The 21,643-nt window shown below is 48.0% G+C and overlaps 1 protein-coding gene across 1 annotated transcript in view; it reads left to right on the forward strand.

Annotated features, from left to right (window-relative positions):
- Positions 1-21,364, forward strand: part of RP1L1 (RP1 like 1) — a 46,425-nt gene extending 25,061 nt beyond the window's left edge. The window contains exons 3-4 of the mRNA XM_075923139.1: positions 8,564-8,741; positions 13,452-21,364. Of these exons, the coding sequence (XP_075779254.1) occupies positions 8,564-8,741; positions 13,452-19,300 (6,027 nt within the window). The 3' untranslated portion in view covers positions 19,301-21,364. The remainder of the gene's footprint in view (positions 1-8,563; positions 8,742-13,451) is intronic.
- Positions 21,365-21,643: the final 279 nt, after the last annotated feature.

Genomic DNA, 21,643 nt, shown 5'->3' on the forward strand with positions numbered 1-21,643 from the left:
GAAACCACCCAGTTTTGCTGTGTGAACTTTCATTTGCTAAACCATATTTATTTTCCTCAATATTTGTTCATTTAATCCATGGTCAAAAACATTTAAAAAAATAACGTTAGCCTGGCAAACACGTCGCTGTTTGTTTATTTCTGCCTGATGCGAAGAATGGCAAAACTCTACCCCCTCATGGAAAAACTGTGAAGTTACAGAAAGAAGAAAATCTCTATTTCTCCAGGGATAGCGTTTGAGGGTGTTTTGGCAGACAACGCTGCTTTTTTAACAGAGAAATAAGAGCTTTCCAAATGCTGAAAACAGCCCTTCATTTGTATGGAGAAAGATGGAAATGAAAAGAGAACATTCTGCTTTTTCATCAAGGGTACATCTAGACTACCGCGTTTTGTCGATGGAAGTTTTGTCGACAGATACTGTCGACAAAACTTCCGTCGACAAAGAGCGTCCAGACACATTGAGTTCTGTCAACAAAGCAAGCTGCTTTGTCGACAGAACTCCGTAGTCTGGACGCAACGTTACAGGCAATAACACCTTCTGTCGACAGAGTTCTGTCGACAGAAGGTGTTATGCCTCGTAAAATGAGGTATACCAGCGTCGACAAAACTGCTGAGTTCTGTCGACGTTATGTCGACAGAACTCAGCGGTAGTGTAGACGCTGGTATAGTTTTGTCGACAAAAGTCCACTTTTGTCGACAAAACTAGGTAGTCTAGACACACCCCAAGTCACATATTCACACACTAGTGAAATATATATAATATATCCCAGAACACTAGAACTGGAAGGGTCTTTGAGAAATCATCAAGTCCAGTACTCTTCCCTCATGGCAGGACCAAGCACATTTCTAGATCATCCCTGACAGGTGTCTGTCTGACCTGCCCTTAAATATCTCCAGTGATGGAGATTCCACAACCTCCGCGGGCAATTTATTCCAGTGTTTCACCACCCTGACAGGCGGGAAGTTTTTACTAATGTCCAACCTAAATCTCCCTTGCTGCAATTTCAGTCCATTGCTTCTTGTTTTCACCCTTTACAAATGTGAGAGTCACCATGCCTCCGTCTAGCCAACTTAAGCGGCGAGGAGTCCTGTGGCACCTTAGGGTGTGTCTAGACTACATGCCTCCGTCAACGGAGGCATGTAGATTAGCCAGATCAGCAGAGGGAAATGAAGCCGCGATTAAAATAATCGCGGCTTCATTTAAATTTAAATGGCTGCCCCGCTCTGCCGATCAGCTGTTTGTCGGCAGATCGGGGCAGTCTGGACGCGCCGCGTCGACAAAGAAGCCTTTCTTGATCGGCACAGGTAAACCTGGTTTCACGAGGCATACCTGTGCCGATCAAGAAAGGCTTCTTTGTCGATGCAGCGCGTCCAGACTGCCCCGATCTGCCGACAAACAGCTGATCGGCAGAGCGGGGCAGCCATTTAAATTTAAATGAAGCCGCGATTATTTTAATCGCGGCTTCATTTCCCTCTGCCGATCTGTCTAATCTACATGCCTCCGTCGACGGAGGCATGTAGTCTAGACGTACCCTAAGGTGCCACAGGACTTCTAGCCGCTTTTGCAGATTCAGACTAACAGGGCTACCCCTCTGATACTAGCCAACTTAGTTGGTTGTTTTATAAATATCTTTCCTTATAAGCAATGGGCTTAAATTGCAGCAAGGGAGGTTTAGGTTGGACATTAGGAAAAACTTCCTACCTGTCAGGGTGATTAAACACCGGAATAAATTGCCTGTGGAGGTTGTGGAATCTCCATTGTTGGAGATATTTAATAGCAGGTTGGACAGACACCTGTCAGGGATGATCTAGCTGGTGCTTCGTCCTGCCGTGAGGGCAAGGGACTGGACTTGATGACCTCTCAAAGTCCCTTCCAGTTCTAGTGTTCTATGATACTATAAATTAGTCCCTCACTCACCGTAACCAATTCCAGCATTCTCCCAAAAGTTTCCACAAAACATTTGTGGAAACTATGTCTGGAGTCTTCTCACAAGAGCTAGTGATGGAGGATGCATATCCTGACTGCTCAGTGCCTGATATCTCACACCAAGACAATGGAACTAGTTACTAGTCCATGAAAAGAAAGGGCAGAATCAGGCCCGAAGTTGTCATGTGGCTGTTTTACTTAGAGACCATGCGGTTGACGTCAGAGGGAATTTGTGGACGTCTGTTGGGCCGGGATTTCACCCAGGGGCTGTGTCTAGACTGGCCAGTTTTTCCGGAAAATCAGCCGCTTCTCCGGAAAAACTTGCCAGCTGTCTACACTGGCCGCTTGAATTTCCGCAAAAGCACTGACTTCCTACTGTGAGAAATCAGTGCTTCTTGCGGAAATACTATTCTGCTCCCATTCAGGCAAAAGTCCCTTTTGTGCTAAGCTTTTGCGCAAAAGGGCCAGTGTAGACAGCTCAGATTTGTTGTCCGCAAAAAAGTCCCGATCGCAAAAATGGCGATCGGGGCTTTTTTGTGCAAAAGCACGTCTAGATTGGCACGGACGCTTTTCCGCAAAAAGTGCTTTTGTGGAAAAGCGTCCTGCCAATCTAGACACTCTGTTCCGAAAATGCTTTTAACGGAAAACGTTTCCGTTAAAAGCATTTCCGGAAAATCATGCCAGTCTAGATGTAGCCAGGGAGTTTAGGACTCTTGAATGAGGGAAAGGTGCTGAAGTGGGTCTATCATTTTAATTTCTCATTGCCATGGAACAAAAAGGAAGGCACAAGAAGCTGTGTGTGGGTTTCATCCTGCAGCATGCTGCGTGTGTGTGGAAGATGCTGAGGGCAGGTTTAGGTCCTCTATTTTGAAAATAATTGAGTATTTATGAAAGAGGCCGTATTGATTGTCCTGGAGAATGACGTCCTCTGTTTTCCTGAGTGGCAGTGTTGTGCGCCCCATCATCAACAGGACGGGTTTGTTGCAGAGCAGTGGGTGAAATGTTTTGCTGCAGCTGATTGAGCTGTTGCTTCCGCCCTACGGATCTGTGTTTGGCGGATGGACGGGGAGTGTTTGGGACCAAAACAATGTGATCCAAATGACTGTGAAAACCCCTTCATGTGCAGCAGCTGTATGTACAAATAAATGCAATATTTAAAGGAACATCAAGGTTCTACAGGAATTACAAACAATTCCCAGTGATTAATTAAAAAAGTGTTGCTTATATAGGCATGCAGAGCTAGAAAGCTGCTGATGCCTCATATGTTACATTAGGGACATCTTATTTTAAATAACAAAGTGCCCATAAGCATATTCCTTAAGAAAGAATTCTGATTATGCCGCATGGGCCACCCCTTAGTGAGTATAAATTGGCTTAGCTCCATTGATTTCTCAAGCTGTGCGTATTTACACCAATAAAGAAGCGAGCATCATATATTTTCTGCATTCAGGCTGCCACGGCGATGCATGTGGTATAAATAGTTAGATAAATGCATACTGCAGCTGAGAGAAAAAGTCTGAATAAAAGTATTTTTCATCCCTTAAAATGGCCTTTTTATGAACATTGTTACAAAAATTAATTTTCCATTTTTTCTAGATTTTTTTTGTTCTCATGCCTGAAATCTGGGGGAGGAGGGAACCCCTGTGTGTAAAGGGGGGGTTGGTTTTGGTTTATATTTTTTTCTTTCCCCACTTTTTTTTTCTTCCTGTTGGCAACATGAAGAAATGTGGAGAGAAGGAAAAGAAAAAAAGAGGTGGAATATGAAAAACAGACCATTTTTAAACTGATTTTTTTTAATACAAATGTAGGCCAATCCCATCCCCACCCCCAAATTGCTCCTTTTTGAAAATTATGGATTAAAACTGTCTGGGACGCTTTCAAATTATGCAAAAAAGCACTTGTATCGTTACTGATAGTCTAGAAAGACAGAAATATAAACCAGCTAGGGAGATATGCAACTAGATGGATCTTTCTGGGTTGGTTCCATCTTGTATTTTCCTCTTAATTAAAAAAAATTGCACTGAAGTGGGATCTTTCATGTTGTGCACTTAGGCAAAGTGCTACTTAGATTGTAAACTTCCCAGGCCAGATATTCTCTCTGGCTGTGTCTACACAGCAAAAGTTATTTCGGAATAACTATGCGAGCATCTACACAGAAATTCCATTATTTCAAAATAATTTTGAAATAATGGACTGCTTATTCTGACTTCTGTAAATCTCATTCTACAAAGAGTAACGCCTATTCCAAAATATCTATTTCGAAATAAGGCGTGTGTAGATGATCCACTGCTGCTATTTCAAAATAGCCCCTCACCAGGGCCATTCTAAGTTGTTCCTGCCGGAACTCTAAATCGAGATAGCACATCTGCATTAGAGAAGCCGGCCTCGGACTCATTTTGAGGCTTCCCTGCAGTGTAGACGTGCTATTTTGAAGTAAGCTATTTCAGAATCACTATTCTGGAATAGCTTATTCCAAAATAACTGTTCAGTGTAGATGTACCCTTGTAGGAGGAATAACAGGTAGTTCGATTTAGGGCTTTAATTCGAAATACCGGGAACCTGCTGCATGTAGACGTGGGCAGTTAGTCTGGACTTGTAAATTTCAAAAATGGTGACCGGCCGGTAAGATGCAAATCAAGCACGGGATATTTAAATCCCAGGCTTGATTTGCAACTTCAAATGCCTACATTATCCTCCCTAGTTCGAACTAGGGGGCTAGTGTAGACATACCTTGACATATTAGGGGGGCCTCTAGATGCTACAATTATTATTATAATGATTAATTCCTGGAGCATCAACTTTTGGTGTTTATTCTCCATTTAGGGTTTCATTCTGCAGGCCTGGCCCATCAAGCCCTGCTCACAGGCTACACTGCCCTAGGGGGCAGATTCTTTCACCCTTATTTGCAGAGTAGGGTGCACCCCACTGTGAGAAAGGGTGGTTGAACCTGGCCGTAGGAAAGCTGAATTCAGCATTCACTGTCGATGCAGCGCAATCCATGGGAAATCTAAAGCAACATGGACTTCTGGGTTTTTTTAGCACTAGGTCATCTCCATCACTTAAAATCAAGATCAGATGTCTTTCTGAAAGAGGTGCGCTCTAGCTTCATCAGAAGTTCTTGGGTTGCTGCCCATTCTTTTCACGACGTACAAACAAGAGCAAGACAAAACCACACTTTCTGGATGGCAACACTGCTTTATTTCTTAAAATCTCGAGCAGTATCTCTCGGGCCTGGCCTACACTCAGGCGTGATTTCGAAATAGCCCCCCTTATTTCGAAATAATAAGTGGTGCGTCCTCATTAGCTGAAGCCCCAGAGTAGCAGGGGCCCTGTAGGGAAGCATGAGATCTGGTCTTGCAGCAGCCAGTATGCTAAGTGTCAAGCTTACATAAGAACATAAGAACGGCCGTACTGAGTCAGACCAAAGGTCCATCTAGCCCAGTAGTCTGTCTACCGACAGTGGCCAGCACCAGGTGCCCCAGAGAGGGTGGACCGAAGACAATGATCAAGCGATTTGTCTCCTGCCATCCATCTCCAGCCTCTGACAAACAGAGGCCAAGGACACCATTTTATCCCCTGGCTAATAGCCTTTTATGGACCTAACCTCCATGAAATTATCTAGCTTCTCTTTAAACTCTGTTATAGTTCTAGCCTTCACAGCCTCCTCTGGCAAGGAGTTCCACAGGTTGACAACACGCTGGCTTTGAGTGGGGGGGGGGGGGTGAGGTGTGTCCCTTTTGCCTTAGGGAGTAGCCTGCTTTGTATCTCTGGGCAGGTCTACACTAGGAAATTATTTCAGAATAACTAAATTTGAAATAAGAACTCCCGAAATAACATAGCGAGTCCCCACCACGGGGGAGTCTCGAAATGAGTCCGAGGCAGGCTCTGTTAATGCAGACGCACTATCTCCACTTAGCGCCTTAGGAAGTTCTGGGGAGTAATCACGTCGAATGACTCTGGGGAGTCGTTATTTCGAAAAAGCAACAGCAGAGTGTCCACACTCCCGCTAGTTTGAAATAAGTATTTCGAAACCGGCGTTATTCCCCGAGGAACGCAGGCATGCAGATTTCGAAATAACCAGCCCGCTCTTTCGAAATAACGGGCTTGGCCGTGTGGACGCTCCACTTACTCATTCGACTTAAGGGGGCTTATTTCGAAATAACTCCCTCGCGTAGACCAGGACACTCTGGTGGGTTCAGGTTCTGGATTTTAAGAAATAAAGTAGCGTTACAGTGCACCCTTCTAGCGCCAGTCATTTAAGTTTTTCTGTTCATTGCTTCCTATGCAAGGAACAGAACCGGGAGCTAGCGGCCTCGCTTCTCTCATTCTCTCGTGGTTTCTCTACACTGGCAAGCGACTGCGCTGTCATTTTCTTGCTCAGGGGTGTGAAAAAACACCCATCCCCAAACGCAGCACGTCCCAGCGCTGGGAAGCGTCAGTGCGGACAGTGCTAGAGTGTGCAGACAAAGCCATAGAGGGGAAGGGAGGAGGAGGAGGAGAAGAGCGGCTCGCGGCTCTGGAACGCAATTGCCATGCTGTGAAGGAACTAGCTGTGTGGAATCCGATGACGCGGCGGTAAACGTTTCCCGTTGGGGAGAGCAGCGTTACTCTCCGGGTACGTCTACCCTGCAATCGAAGGTGTGACTGCCCCGTGGGGAGACCAACCCGTGCTAGCTTTACTCTAGCTCGCCTGGCTCAAGGCAGTAGTGGAGACGTGACAGCAGAGGCATCAATGCAAGTGCTACAGGTGCGGCTGGCTCCCCGGGGGTGTAATCAGGCGGTCAGACGGCACTGAATCCCACACCCCTGCATCCTCACTGCTATTGTGAGCTGTGCTAGCCAGATCAAAGCCAGTGTGTGTGTGTGTGTGTGTGTGTGTGTGTGTGTGTGTGTGTTTGGGGGGGAGGGGGAGTGCCTCCTTGAGCTCCAATCACACCTTCTGTTGCGGTGTAGACACACCCGAAAAGGAGGAGAAAGTCTGCTGTCAGCGGGCCAGACTCTGCACCCCTGGAAGGGGCGGGGCCTTGGGTGGAAGGGGCGGAGCTGGGGCTAGCCTCCCGCAAGCAGCCCTCAGAGACTCCCAGAGCGCTGGTAGCAATTTAAAGGGTCGATAGCTCCAGCCACCGCTGCTGCCAAGCCCTGGAACAATTGGCTCACCCTGTCAGCAGACCTGAGTGCCATGAAGTGATTGGAGGCTCTTCTTCGCCGCTGCTACAAGCCCTGCTATAAGTGATGCTCATATAAATAGGGTCCACTGTATCCTTCCTAGCTGGGGCTGGAAGATGAAGCAAAGGTGAGAGAATAATAAAAACGCTTGGCTGGATGGGTTCCCAAAAGGTCCGGACCAACCTAGACCACCCCTAAGTGTGACACTGCTGCAAAAAAAGCAAACATGATTGTGGGATGCATTACCAGGAGTGTTGTGAGCAAGACACAAGAAGTCATTCTTCTGCTCCGCTCTGCGCTGGTTAGGCCTCGGTAGGAGGATTGTGTCCAGTTCTGGGCACCATATTTCAAGAAAGCTGTGGAGAAATTGGAGAAGATCCACAGAAGAGCAACAAAAATGATGAAAGGTCTAGAGAACATGAGCTATGAGGGAAGACTGAAAGAATTGGGCTTGTTTAATTTGGAAAAGAGAAGACCGAGAGGGGACATGAGAGCAGTTTTCAAGCACCTAAAAGGGTGTTACAAGGAGGAGGGAGAAAAATTGTTCTCCTTGGTCTCTGATGATAGGGCAAGAAGCAATGGGCATAAATTATAGCAAGGGAGGTTTGTGTTGGACATTAGGAAAAACTTCCTAACTGTCAGGGTGGCTAAGCACTGGAATAAATTGCCTACAGGGGTTGTAGAATCTCCATCATTGGAGATATTTAAGAGCAGGATAGACAAACATCTGTCAGGGATGATCTAGATCTGTGGTGTCCAACATGCTAACCACATGTAGCGATTTGGCTGGTTGAGTGTGGCTAGTTGACTAGAGCAGTAGCCACTATATTATTTACAGTTTCAGAAAAATGTGGCTAGTTCATGGATCTAGATCAGTGGTCTCCAACCTTTTTACACCCAAGATCACTTTTTAAGTCTCAGAAGAGGCGAAGATCTATTGCCCCGCCCCTTCCTTGAAGCCCCGCCCCTTCCTTGAAGCCCCGCTTACATTACATGAGGAAATCTAATGTAAATGTACTGCACAAGTGTGCAGTTCAGAGAGGGCTCAAGACCTACTCTTAGAGCCCCTGAGATCTACCGGTAGATCGCGATCTACTGGTTGGTGACCACGGATCTAGATGGTTCTTGGTCCTGCTGTGAGGGCAGGGGACTGGACTCGAAGACCTCTCGAGGTCCCTTCCAGTTCTAGTGTTCTAGGATTCTAACAGATGTTTGTCAAACCTGGTCTTAACCTCCAGTGACAAGAATTCTACAATCTCCTTGGGTAACTTGTTCCGCGGCTGAGCTAGCTTTACAGTCAGAAAGTTTCCCATAGGATCGAACCCGAGTCTCCGTTGTTGTACACTGAGCTGAGCCCCGCCTGTCCTCGCCAGGGTGGACACGGAGAACAATTGATCCTCCCCCCTCTTTGTTATCTGTTTGGAGACTGTTCTGGTATGTTTTGACTCCACTGCTCTTTTCTTCCCTCCAGATCGACAGCATGCAAGCGCTGCTCCATTGCCCCAGCGTGCTGGTGTGCGTCGGCCGGGAGCCATTTAAACCACTGGTGCTGGAGAATTCGAGGAGACAGTTGTCTGAGAAGCTCCCTGGCTTGGCCACCCAACCCAGCGGCAACCCCGTCAGTGAAAACGACGGCAGTAAGAAAGACGGTGAGCTGCAGGGATGTCCGTCAGTCCACACCTGTCCCTTGGGACGGCCACATTGCTGGAGATAAATGATCTAATGGCATTCAATGCATGCGCATCACTTCATTTGCATAAATTAACCACTCCCACATAGTTCCATTCGCTCCTTGTTCTCTCTGGTTTCCTCCTTTGGCATTTTCTTCGGCATCTCTTCTTCTGTCTCCTTTCCACATGCCCCCTTTCTCTGGCTGACTTGTTTACACACACACACACACACACACACACACACACACACACACACACACACACACACACACACACACAATATCTCAGCTCCAGTCAGGGTTAAGAGTGGTACCCGGGCTCTGCGCAGATCCCAGACACGGGTGGCATTTCCCTCTGGTTCCTAGGTGGACGGGTAGCCAGGGATACTCCGCACATGCCCTCGCCCTCAGCTCCGCCTCTGCAACTTGTAAGCAAAACTCGTGAAGTCATTCTGCCGCTCTACTCTGCACTAGTTAGGCCTCAGCTGGAGTACTGTGTCTAGTTCTGGGCGCCACATTTCAAGAAAGATGTGGAGAAATTGGAAAGGGTACAGAGAAGAGCGACAAGAATGATTAAAGGTCTAGAGAACATGACCTATGAAGCCAGGCTTCATGAACTGGGCTTGTTTAGTTTGGAAAAAAGAAGATTAAGGGGGGACATGATAGCGGTTTTCAAATATCTAAAAGGGTGTCACAAGGAGGAAGGAGAAAATTTGTTCCTCTTGGTTTCTGAGGACAGGACAAGGAGTAATGGGCTTAAAGTGCAGCAGGGGAGGTTTAGATTGGACATTAGGAAAAAATTCCTAACTGTCAGGGTGGTCAAATATTGGAATAAATTGCCAAGAGAGGTGGTGGAATCTCCCTCTCTGGAGATATTTAAGAACAGGTTAGATAGACATCTGTCAGGGATGGTGTAGACGGAGCTTGGTCCTGCCTTGAGGGCGGGGGGCTGGACTCGATGACCTCTCGAGGTCCCTTCCAGTCCTATGATTCTATGATTCTATGAACTTCCATTGGCCAGGAACCGTGGCCAATGGGAGCTGCAGGGGCGGTGCCTGATGGCTCTGGCAGCACACATCACGCAGAGCCACTTGGCCGTGCTTCCACCTTGGGGACAGACATGCTGGCCGCTCCCAGGAGGAGCACAAAGCCAGCCCCACTGCTCTGCGGACTCGCAGCCTCCTGAGATAAGTGCCACCCCGCCAGAGTCTGCACCCTGAAACTGCTGCCCCAGGTTGGAACCTCCTCTCGCACCCTAATTCCCTCCCAGAGCCCATATTCCACACTTTGTCCCACACTCTGCACCCCTGCCCCAACCCTGAGCCACCTCTTGCATTAGAACCCCACCCCCGAGCCTCCTCCTAAACCCGCTCCAGCATTCCAGTCCCTGGCCCAGCCTGGAGCCCCCTCCCACAACCTGAATCCTCATTTCTGGCCCCACCTTGGAGCCCCTCCCCCCCCCCCCCACAGTGGAGCCGTCACCTCCTCCTGCATCCCAGCTCCCTGCCCAGTCAAGTGAAAGTGAGTGAGGGTGGAGGAGAGTGAATGACAGGGAGCGGAGCTGGAGTGAGTGAGGGTGAGCCCTTAGAGAGGGGCGTGGCAGGGGTGGGACCTTGGAGAAGGGGCGGGGCTCAGGCGGGCCAAAGGTATTCAGTTTAGAAAGCTGGCAACTCTAGTGTTTCCCCAAGTATCCCTGGTCCCCAGCTCCTTGTCAGTATTTTCCATGGGATGTCTCTGGGCGCTGTGTCTGAAAGTCAGGCCACTTCATTAGGTGCCTAATTTTAAAAGTTCCGAGTTCACATCGTTCTCTTCGCACCAGATCTCATCCGGTCCCTTCTGCAGCATCCGCACAGAGAATTACGGGGCGGCGCTTTGGTGCACTCTGCTCTATACAACGCCATGGTGCCCCTGAAGGGCGGCGTAGACATGTTTTTAGCTAGGTAATACCAGCAAAGCACTCCGGAAACGAGGCCAACACGAGGGACTGAAAGGAAGTGCCAGGCACAGCACGGAGGTGTAGCCAGGTGGGGACTACTTTGTGTCATCAAGTCATAGTATGGAAGGCCAGACACGACCACCAGATCTTCTACTCTGACTTCTGGTGTATCACCGGCCACTAGACCCTACCCCATCACCCCCACGCTGAGCCCAACCGCCAGAATGACACCAAGGCTACGTCTACACTGGCATGATTTTCCGGAAATGCTTTTAACGGAAAAGTTTTCCGTTAAAAGCATTTTCGGAAAAGAGCATCTAGATTGGCACGGACGCTTTTCCGCAAAAGCACTTTTTGCGGAAAAGCATCCGTGGCCAATCTAGACGCGGTTTTGCGCAAAAAAGCCGCGATCGCCATTTTAGCCATCGGGGTTTTTTGCGCAAAACTGTACTGTGCTGTCTACACTGGCCCTCTTGCGCAAATGATTTGTGCAAGAGGGCTTTTGCCCGGGAGCAGCACAGTATTTGCTCAAGAACACTGACAATCTTACATGAGATCGTCAGCGTTCTTGCGGAAATTCAAGCGGCCAGTGTAGACAGCTGGCAAGTTTTTCTGCAAAAGTAGATGATTTTGCAGAAAAACTTGCCTGTCTAGACACAGCCCAGAGGATTACCGCTCTCAGGAGACTCAATAGCTGTGTGTCACAGACCAGGAATGGGTGGGGACCAATTGGCACCAATGCTGGGGACTCTGAAATAACAGGGAATTGCATGAGTGAGAAATACTCTCTTTGCTTAGGTGCCGACTCCTTAGGTGCTCCTGCCCTGGAGCACCAAGGGAAGAAAATGAGAGGGTGCTTAGCACCCATGAGCATCTAGCAACCCCCATCCCCAGTGCCTCCTGCCGGTGGGTGGCCTTTGATCAATTCCTCTCCCTGCCTCCCAGTACCTCCCTCCCATGGCAGTCAGCTGTTCAGGGGTGTACAGGAGGCGGTGAGGGGATGCAAGGAGCGGGCACAAGGGAGAGGAGTACATGGGGCAGGGGTGCAGTGGGGGCTGGACGAGGCAGGGTGGGCACCTCAGTGGTAAGGAGTGGAATGGAGGCAAGGTCTGGGGTTATGGGGCAGTTGAGCACCCTGGGGAAAGGATAAAATCGGCACCTGGGGTTTTAGGTATGTGTTGTGCTTCCTCCTTCTTTTCTGGCCTGCTTGGGCATAGTCTGCACTCGAGCACACCCCCTTACGCCTACGTGCACTGTCCTGCCAATGTGCAATTAACACCGGCATACGCAACTTCCTTTGGACCCCCTTCATCCCGAGAAGTAGAGCCCTGCAAATCTGCATGTATCCGCGCCCGTGGAGGTCAGTGCACATATCCGCAACTCACTTCCACGGATACAGATACCTGTTTTGCACCTGCGCAAGGGCTTTACCCAAGAGCAGTACCCACGGCATAAGGTGAGCAACCTCCTCTGTGTCTTCGGCCCTTAGGTCAGCACTCAGGCTTTGTCTTCACTGTGAGGTCTTCCTGCAGAAAATATGCGAATGAGGGACTATTTAGCATAAGTTGTGATCTCATTAGCATATTTTCTGCCACTTCTTTTTGTGCAAAAAGAAGCAGTGTGGACTCCGTTTTGCTCAAGATCCTTATGCCTGTCCTGGAGAGATCGCAATTTATGCTAATGAGTTTCTCACTAGCATAGTTTCTGCTGGAAGAATTCTCAGTGAAGACGTAGCCTCAGTGGTTCAGCAAACAATCGACTCTGTCTGTGCATGAGTTTGTCTGCCCGTCTGTCCATCCATCCGTCGGCATGTCTTTTTTTTCAATAACGCCTTCTAAATGGTACGAGCTAAGGCCACCAAATTTTGTATGTAGCTTCCTCTTATCATAACTTATCACCAAGGGCAGGGTTTGGTTGTGCCAGGACAATGGGATGTGCCTGGAATGCAATTGTTTCCCATAACATGGAAAGGAAGGGCTGTGATAGCAGGGATAGTTATGCTGTATAATGACCACAGGAGGGCAGCAAGGGGCCAGAGATGTGGACCAGGATAGCTATAACCCCACTGGGGCAGCAGGGGACAGGGATGGAGAAAGGAATAGCTTTCTACTCTGTCCTTGAGAGAGTTTGTCTCTGTCTGTCTGTCTGTTCCCCAGCTGGGGGACATGCACCCTTCCTTGTCTATGCCTGCTGCAGTGGCCAGGGTGAGGCGCTTCTCACCTAGCTGCAAGCTGCTGCAGTGAGAGAGGGCTGGAGATGTTCTCTCTGCCCGGGGAAGCCTGCAGACTGAAACCCTCATTCCCAGCCCTACCCCAGAGCAATGGTTTAAATGAAGAAAACCAAAAAATTATTGAGTTAAGGATCCGAGCAACGCTGGGTAAATCTTCTAGTACAGAATAATTGAATGGTACTTTTGTCTAAAGCCTTTGGGCCGTACCTCAACTCAGGTGTCCTTAGGATGAATAAGAAAGAAAACACATGAGGAAATACATCTGTACAGCTATACAAAATGGGGGGACTGATTGTTGGGAATGCTCTTTTCTGCAACCTGCGATAGAATAAAAGGTGCTACCAAACCATTTGCAATTTACATGAGGCTTACAAAGAAAAGCTAAAAAATAGAAGCGTTTAGTATGAGCTTTTCATTCTAAATGTACAGTTTATGGCACATCTGTTAATTACATCCAGATCCTTTGTGGCGATACACTGGCATAGCACCATAGACTTAAATGCAGCTATTTTTGTTTTCCTCAGATGAGGTTTACCTTTACTTTATTTCTCCTTATGCTCCCTTTCTGTTGTTTTCCTCAATTCCAGTGAACTTTGGACTGAAAGCTAAAAAAAGCGTCATCCACCCAAGGTCCGCTTCAAGCAACAGGTCAATGAGATTCTCCTTATCATCCGAAAAGTCCTATGTGAATGGCCTCAATACATCCCTGGAAAACGGCGCTCCTTTCCCAGACAGCTATCCACATGGAAAAGCCGGGGACCTGGTTCATTCTCTAGTCAACGATGACATTGAAAAACGAGTGCACATGAATAAGGATGGCAGTCTGTCTGTTGAGATGAAAGTCCGCTTTCGTTTGCTCAACGACGAGACTCTTCACTGGTCCACACGGATCAAGAAGTCCAATTTGATGAGTAACACGCCCTGTGAAGAGTCCGGGATAGAGGGAGACAATGGGGTGGACCCCAAGCAGAAAATGAATCTGGAAGTCAGCTCGGAGGCGGAAGAGTCGCTTTATCCTTGCGATGCCGATTCCTACATCTCGAAACTTGATGAGTCTGAATCTGAGGAAACGCATTGCCACAGCTGTGGCAAGCAACACCTGGACTATGACATCTGGAAGAACCCTATGCATGCTTCCCGGAAAGAGGAGCCCAACGTAAGAAATACTTGGCACACACGGTCTTCACGCTCCAGCACATCGTCACGGAGGAGGATAGTCCGCAAAAAAATCACCTCCATGGACAGCCTCCACACCACGTCCAGTGAAGAATATTCGGAGCACATTGTGCAGGAGTCTTCATGCTATTCGGAAACGACAGATGACAGAGTCGAGTGCTGTAACATTAAAAAGCATAACTATCGAAGCACTTTGTCTACAGCTGCCTCCCGTGGAGAAGAGTCACAGGATTGCTCGCTAAGGAACACTAGCAGTAGCCAAAAAGCATCATCCGTAGGGCCAGGCTCACAGTCAAGCTGTGAAAACAACCTAGATTCTGAAGAAGCTGTTGACGAAGCTGAGGCCAGTCAGGCTCATTCCCAGAACGAGGATGAAAATGACATGGAAGTTTCTTCGGTGAAGTGTTCAAAGGAGGAAATGGATGAAATCGAAGGCAGCAGGGTTGGAAGTCGTATTTCCAGGTCATCTCTGCACTCCAGACAAAGTAAGAAGCGCGTGTGTGAGGAAACTAACAGTATGGCAAGGACTGTGTCATCCAGCAGCTTGAAAAAGGCTGAAGAAGAAGAAGAAATTGCTGCACGCTCAAGTTGTACCAATAGCGTAGACAGCCGATCTAGCAAGTCCATCCTGCCAACAGCCAAGAGTCACCAGGATGAACATTCTGACAATGATCCAGTGATCTCTTCCTTTTCCAGCGAGTCCTGCCCAAAGAAAGACGCTGAAGAGAAGGAAGCAAAACCAGAAGACTGCACGGATAATGAAGTTAGTTCAGAATCAGCACAAAGGGTGCCCAATGACTCAATCAAAGATGACTTCAGCGAATGTGAACGATACTCTGTAGAAGCAGCTTCCCAGGCCCGAGCTTGGGATGGGAATAGTAGGAGGAGTGACAGTGATGAGATACTCGTGTGCAATGCCTCCTGTTCTTCCAAAGCATCGAGGAGAACCAAGCACAGTCAGATTCATCTGGATGCCCATTCTGAAATGTCCGTGTCATCACGTGGATCAACCGCTAAGAAAAAGAAGAAAAATTCTCTCCACGCAGAAGTTTCAAGGTCAAACAGCAAGGCCTCTAACTACTCCAAAAGCTCTTGTGAAATCAAGAAAAAATCGATTAGAAACCCCACGTCACATTCAGACTCTCCTCTTTCAAGCACGTCATCTGTGAATGAAGCAGCTCCTCCACCCATTCATAATGAGGACCAGTGCACAAGCAGCACCTCTAAGTGCTACAGCAAGTCTTCAAAAGGCACCAAACAGGGAAGCCAATCGGAAGCAAGCAGTAAGATGTCATCCCCGTCTTCAAGTGTGTCAAATTCTAATAGAAATGATGGAGAAGGACATGCCCAAGTTAGTTCTGAGACTCCAAGCTCTAGACATGGAAGCATGTCAGAATCTTTATGCTCAAAATGTGAACAGCCCACGGCGGCTGGGAACGACTATCCCCCAAGTTCAAGTTCGAGAGTCTCTTCTTACTCAGACCTTCAGGGCAAGCGTGCAGAGACGGAGGTGTCCAGAACAAGCAATGATGGCTGCTCACAGTCCAGTGTGACACGGTCATCCAAGCCACGGAGGAAAAAAATGAAGAGTCTTCGCGCTGGGGTGGAAAATTCTAGTAGAGCATCGGCCTCAGAGGTGGCCTCAATGGGCAGTTTGCACTGTCCCACCCCACCGAAAGGAAAGCCAAGCAGAAAAAAGCTGCGACCCGCCGTGTTTAAGAATTCCTCCAGCATCAGCGCATGCACGGAGTCAGTGCTGACCGAGGGCAAAGAGCAGAAAGAAATATTAGACTCTTCCAAACCAACCTCTTCCGGGTCTAAATCAGCTGAAATGAATGCAATGAATGGGGCAGAAAATAAGTCCCATGATGAGCAGAAAGAAGACGTTGTTTCCTGCAAAGAGAAAATGGATGATCCAGAAGATTTAGCACCTTCGGCCCTGCCAAATACATCTCCAGAAGAAGTGGTCCAGGAATGGCTAAGCAAAATTCCTCCAGAGACTTTGCTCATGAAATATGAAATGGAGGATGATGGAGCAGAGCAATGCACAGAGGCAACCACTGAAATATCACACTGCGCCAGTAATCAAGAAACCTCAGAAGAGGAAACAGCTGAGAGACAGGATGCAGGGGAAGGCGAAAACGGTGCCGAGGAAGAACTGGAAGAAGAGGCAGCTGAAGCCGAGGCCACTGGGGAGGGGGCAGAGGAATGCACCCAAGAGGAGAAGACTTCTGAGGGGATGTTGGAAGGCGCAGAAGCCAAGCAAGCCGAATGCAGCCAGTCCATTGAGACCTCAAGCCAAAATAATCACAGAAAGGACTTGCCAAGCACTATCCAGACGTCGGTGCAGATCATGAAGGCATTGCTCAGCTCAAAACAAGAAGCAAAATTTGACCGGTCAAACAGTTTGCCTGAAGTATCCCCCACCATGGGGAGGAAACTCAGTAACTCAGCTAATATTCTGATCACGTGTTTGGCCAGTCTCCAGCTCCTTGACGAAGAACCGTTAGGCCCATCGGATAAGCCAAAAAGCTTGAATAAGCCGAGATATACAGAGCTGCTGAACATTTTCCAGGCCCTGTGGTTTGGATGCACCGTGGAAAAAAGCGGTCCGAGTTCAGGCCAACCAGGCAGTGACCAGATAAAGATGAGCTCAGGTTTTAAAGGCCAGAAATCCACTCCGATGTCGTCTTCTGGGGTCGATGTCGGTAGCGGTTCTGGTGAGTCAAGAGAGGGAAGCATGGCCAGTGCTAGGGATTGCATCTTATTGCCCCAGAAGACCGTTACATCCAAACTAGCTGATCAAGGGGCAAGTGTAGAGAATGAACCTGAACTGAGTGAGATTGGGGGGCAGAGCAAAGCAGGAGAGCAATGTTCTCGGCCTTCAACATCCTGCTCAAAGTCCAAAGAGGGAGGAGAAGCAGCGTCCATTGAAGAGGACTCCCCAGAGATGGGTGCTGAAGCAGACCATGATGAAGATGATCAGGGTAGTAACTGTGAAAACAGGGAAGGGGGTGAAAATGAAGTGGAAGAAAACAGCAAAGCTGAAGCGGGAGATGAAATCCCTCCAGAAGCAAACACCGATGAGGTGACAGAGCAACCAAGCAACCTTGCAGAAACGGAGGCAATTGCTGATGATGCTAATGGCGAGAAAGAAGCCGAATCCAATGTGGAAGAGGCGGTAGGGGAGGGTTCTCCCGAGAATCAGGAATCCAACGTCCAGGCCATCCCAGAAACCAGTGTGAAAACAAGCTCCATCGCCCAGCAAAAATCAGTCGACCCTGACCCAGTCTGGGTGCTGAGGTTGCTTAAGAAAATCGAGAAGGAGTTCATGACTCACTACATCAGTGCTATGAACGAGTTCAAGATCAGGTGGAATTTAGAGAACAATGAACTGCTGGATAAAATGATATCGGAGTTGAAGGATGAAGTGAGTAAAAGAATACAAAAGAGCATAGAGAAGGAGCTAAGGAAGATCAAAAGTAGAGCAGGGAGGAGGCATCCAAAGCCTCCAAATGAAACACTCAGGCGTGAGTCAACAATCCAGACAGAGCAGAGAAGACAACGGTTGCAGACCATGCTCAATAGGTCTCTCTTTAATGACAGGACTGTGACCCAAAGTAAGCCACAGGGGACAACCGACTTATCATTTGATGTGGGTGAAGAAGATTTTGGTATCAGTGTGGCTCTCGTCGATGAAGTTAGTGAACAACCAAGTGAAGAAGAATACTGCCCCTGTGATGCCTGCATAAGGAAGAAAATGGCTTCCAAGCCTACAAGAAACCCGATAGTGGCCGCCAATGCCCCGATTGTGAAGGCATTTGATTTAAAGCAAATTCTGAGGGGGAAGGAGGAAAACGAAACTGAAAACAACATGGTGGACTGTGCCTCAGAAGTCGTTCAGGACAGCGAGGCAATTCCCAGTGAGCACACGCAAGAGGCAGAAGAGGAAACCAACTCAGAGGAGGCGGATGGTGAATATGAACCAGACCCCCCAGAGCAAAAACCAGATGCTGAGGAAGAGAAAGAGCCGGAGCAATCTGAAACTGATGAGCAAGGAGAACAGGAAGTGAATGAAGATGAAACAGCCACCCCCGCTGAGGGAGATGAAATTTCAGATAATCAAAGTTGCGAGGTGGAGGAGGAAGCAAAAGAACAAGAGGAGGAACAAGAAGAAGAGGAAGAGGAACGAGCTGGGAAGGAAGAGGAGGAAGTGAAAGAGGTGGCAGATGAAACAAAGGAGGAAGAGGAGGAAGTGAAAGAGGAGGCAGATGAAACAAAGGAGGAAGAGGAGGAAGTGAAAGAGGAAGGAGGGAATGAGGAAGAGGAAGTGAAACAGGAAGAGGGGAATGGTGAAGTGGAAGAGGAGGAGAAAGGAGAAGACGACACACCAAATGAAAATCAGGAATGTGAGCAGAGTCCCAAATCTGAGGAGGACACTGAGGGTAAAGTGGAGGGAGCTGAGGGTGAGGCCGACAGAGACAATAACGAAGAGAATGCCTCTGAATGTGAAGCGAATGCTGGAGTCTCTGATGCTGCTGAGGACGCAGAAGAAGCACCCCTAGCCAGAAACGAAGAAGAGCCCCAGGCCGATGTGGGGGACGAGGCTGTGGAAGAAACAGGCCCGGAGGTGGAATGTGAGGCATGTTCAGAGGCACCGGCAGCAGAGGAAGAACATGAAAATGAAGGAGATCCTGAGTGTGCACAGAATGGCGACGAAGCAGCCGGTGATGAACCTCAGGAAGACAATGAAGAAGCCAGAGAGGCAAGGAATGGTGAGGTCCCTGAGATGGCCTCTACTGTGGTGGAGGACCAAGACTGCAGCAAAGGATCAGAGACTCTGACCAAAGCAGCTACCTTCTCTTATAACTCCTCCATGGGAAACTGTTCGCAGCAATCCCAGAAAGGGTCAGAGGATGGAAGCGAAGGAGAGGAAGGAGAAGAGGGGAACCCGAATGACGACCCCAGCAGGGAGGCGAACGCTGATGGAGGCAGCAAGTCTGCAAAGATGTATCCTGACATTGAGGAGGAAGATGATGAGGAGGAAGAGGACAGAGCGTCCGCATGCCCCAGTCCTGTGGCTGGAGGGAAGGATGGTGCTGACCCCCAAAACAAAGGACACACCAGTAATGGCCACGATACTAAAAAGAAGACAGAAAATGCCAATGAGATTGACCAAGACGACCTAGACTTTTAGCGCTGCTAATCAAGGACTGTGTTTTTTAAAATATAGACATTCATTCGGTATTCCAGTATTATCAACGAGTCAGACCCACGAACACAGGCGTGTCTGCTAACTAAGTTAAACATGCAACCTTCTCTTGGAATCCTGTAAGTGAAATACGTCAAATCGAGGTTGCGCTCTCATTTCTAGAGGGTTGATCAACACATTCAATAGACAGCGGGGGTTTAACAGAAACGTGGGCTTGTGGAGCTGCTGTCGTGTGTGTTTCACTCTTATTCCAGCTCTTTAGCTTGCCCTGGTATTTTTTGCTTGAGTACTTTGGGTCTCAGCTGGGACTTCCGTGTGATTGACTGCCTCGATGTATTGCACGTAATCCTTTTGCAAATGCTGATAAACTGTGCAACCCTGACACCATCTGGATTGTTTGCCAAAGTCAGCTCAGAGCTCACCTAAATGTCCATTCTGTATCTCTGCAAAGAGGCCACTACAAGGACGAATGATCAGAGTGTGAAATAGTCACCACAAAAAGGTGGAAATCCTCAAAGCAAGGTTGCGTTGAAGTGCTGGTTGGGAAAACCGAGCTACATTTCACACTTCTTTTCTTGGCGGTGGCCTGTAACCTGAACCGTGATTTCCGCCTGTAATCAGTGTTCAAAAATTGGCAGGAGGACTTGGGGTCGTGAAATTATTTTGAACTTGTTTTTCACATTGACGTCAATCCTGGCTCTCTGACAGAGAAAACCTGCCTGAATATTTGAATTCTGTCCTCTTTGTGTATCCTCTTACCGTCTAATACGTGCACATCCACCCAAATAACACCCCTATGCTATTATGCCCAATGCACTGTTTGTTTCGGTGGGGCTATTTCCATGAGTTGTCCGATTGGACCCAGAGACTTGAGTCATTGGAGAGAAATTGGAGAGGGTCCAGAGACGAGCAACAAAAATGATTAAAGATCTAGAGAACATGACCCATGAATGAAGATGGAAAGAATTGAGCTTGTTTAGTTTAGAAAAGAAACGCCCGAGAGGGGACACGATGGCAGTTTTCAATAACCTAAAAGGGTGTTATAAGGAGGAGGGGAAAAAATTGTTCTCCTTGACCTCTGAGAATAGGGCAAGAAGCAATGGGCTTAAATTGCAGCAAGGGAGGTTTAGGTTGGACATTAGGAAAAACTTCCTAACTCTCAGGGTGGTTAAACACTGGAATGAGTTGCCTAGGGAGGCTGTGGAATCTCCATCCCTGGAGATATTTAAGAGCAGGTTGGACAGACACCTGTCAGGGATGATCTAGATCAGTTTTTCTTAAACTGTATGCTGCGAAGAACAGAATTCAAAATGGCTGCCCTTAAAGGGGCAGGTGACCTTTTTTTTTTCTCAATAACTTTCCCAACTTTTTTTTTTTTTCAACAAAACAATCCTTGGTGTTCCACATAAAAAAATATTGTTTGGTGTTCCTCGATCTTAAAAAGTTGAAGAAACACTTATCTAGATAGTGGTCGGTCCTGCCATGAGGGCAGGGGCCCGGATTTGATGACCTCTTGAGATCCCTTCCAGTTCTACGATTCTATAATTGAATTAGATCTTTTTCACTGACTCCCACTGTGGTCTTCTCTCCCTCAAGAGCCCTGAGGTTTTGCGAATGGAGTGTACCACTGAAAAAGAATACATCTCGATTGTTTCTCACCCTTGCTCTGCCCCCACAGTTTACATTTCCCTTTGGCTGATATGTATCACTTGTGTGTTCAGTCTTGGAGCTTCTCTCTCCTTTTGCTGCAGGGACCGTGTGCTAATGGCAGATAAAACGCCTGCACATTCTTGCTGGCTGGGAAGATAACGCATGTCCGCCCCCTGGGAGATTGTAGCTCTGTCTTTCAGTGGGGAATTGACGCTGTGGCACTATGAACAGTATGGCATTTGCACAGTTGTATAAAACGTGTCCGGCTGCATCAAGCTGGGTGGTTTTCTTTGCAAGCAAGGCAAATTGGTTTTGAGCATTGTTTTTCTTTTTGTTTTTAAGCCTATTTAGTGATGGAAAATGCGTGAAAGGTGACGAACGATACGATGGAAAATGCAATTGCAAATCACTGAAATAAAACCAAACGGCTTTCTAACTCTCAGCGTTTTCTAATGTGTGCCCAGCACAAACCAGGCTCAGAAGGAGACCCTGGCGATCACGCTTGCTCAGTGGCTCTTGTCTTACATCGTGCTCTCTGCAGCTCTGGTCTTGTACAATTCCCATTCCCTCGCAAGAGAGAGGGCCCTGCTGTTATAGGACCTCAGAGTTAGGAAGTGGGAGTCTACAAAAGTTGGGAATAGGTGACAGGGAAGGGATCACATGATGATTCTGTGTTCT

Source organism: Pelodiscus sinensis, chromosome 3, assembly GCF_049634645.1.
Source record: "Pelodiscus sinensis isolate JC-2024 chromosome 3, ASM4963464v1, whole genome shotgun sequence".
In the NCBI taxonomy this organism is placed as follows: domain Eukaryota; kingdom Metazoa; phylum Chordata; order Testudines; family Trionychidae; genus Pelodiscus; species Pelodiscus sinensis.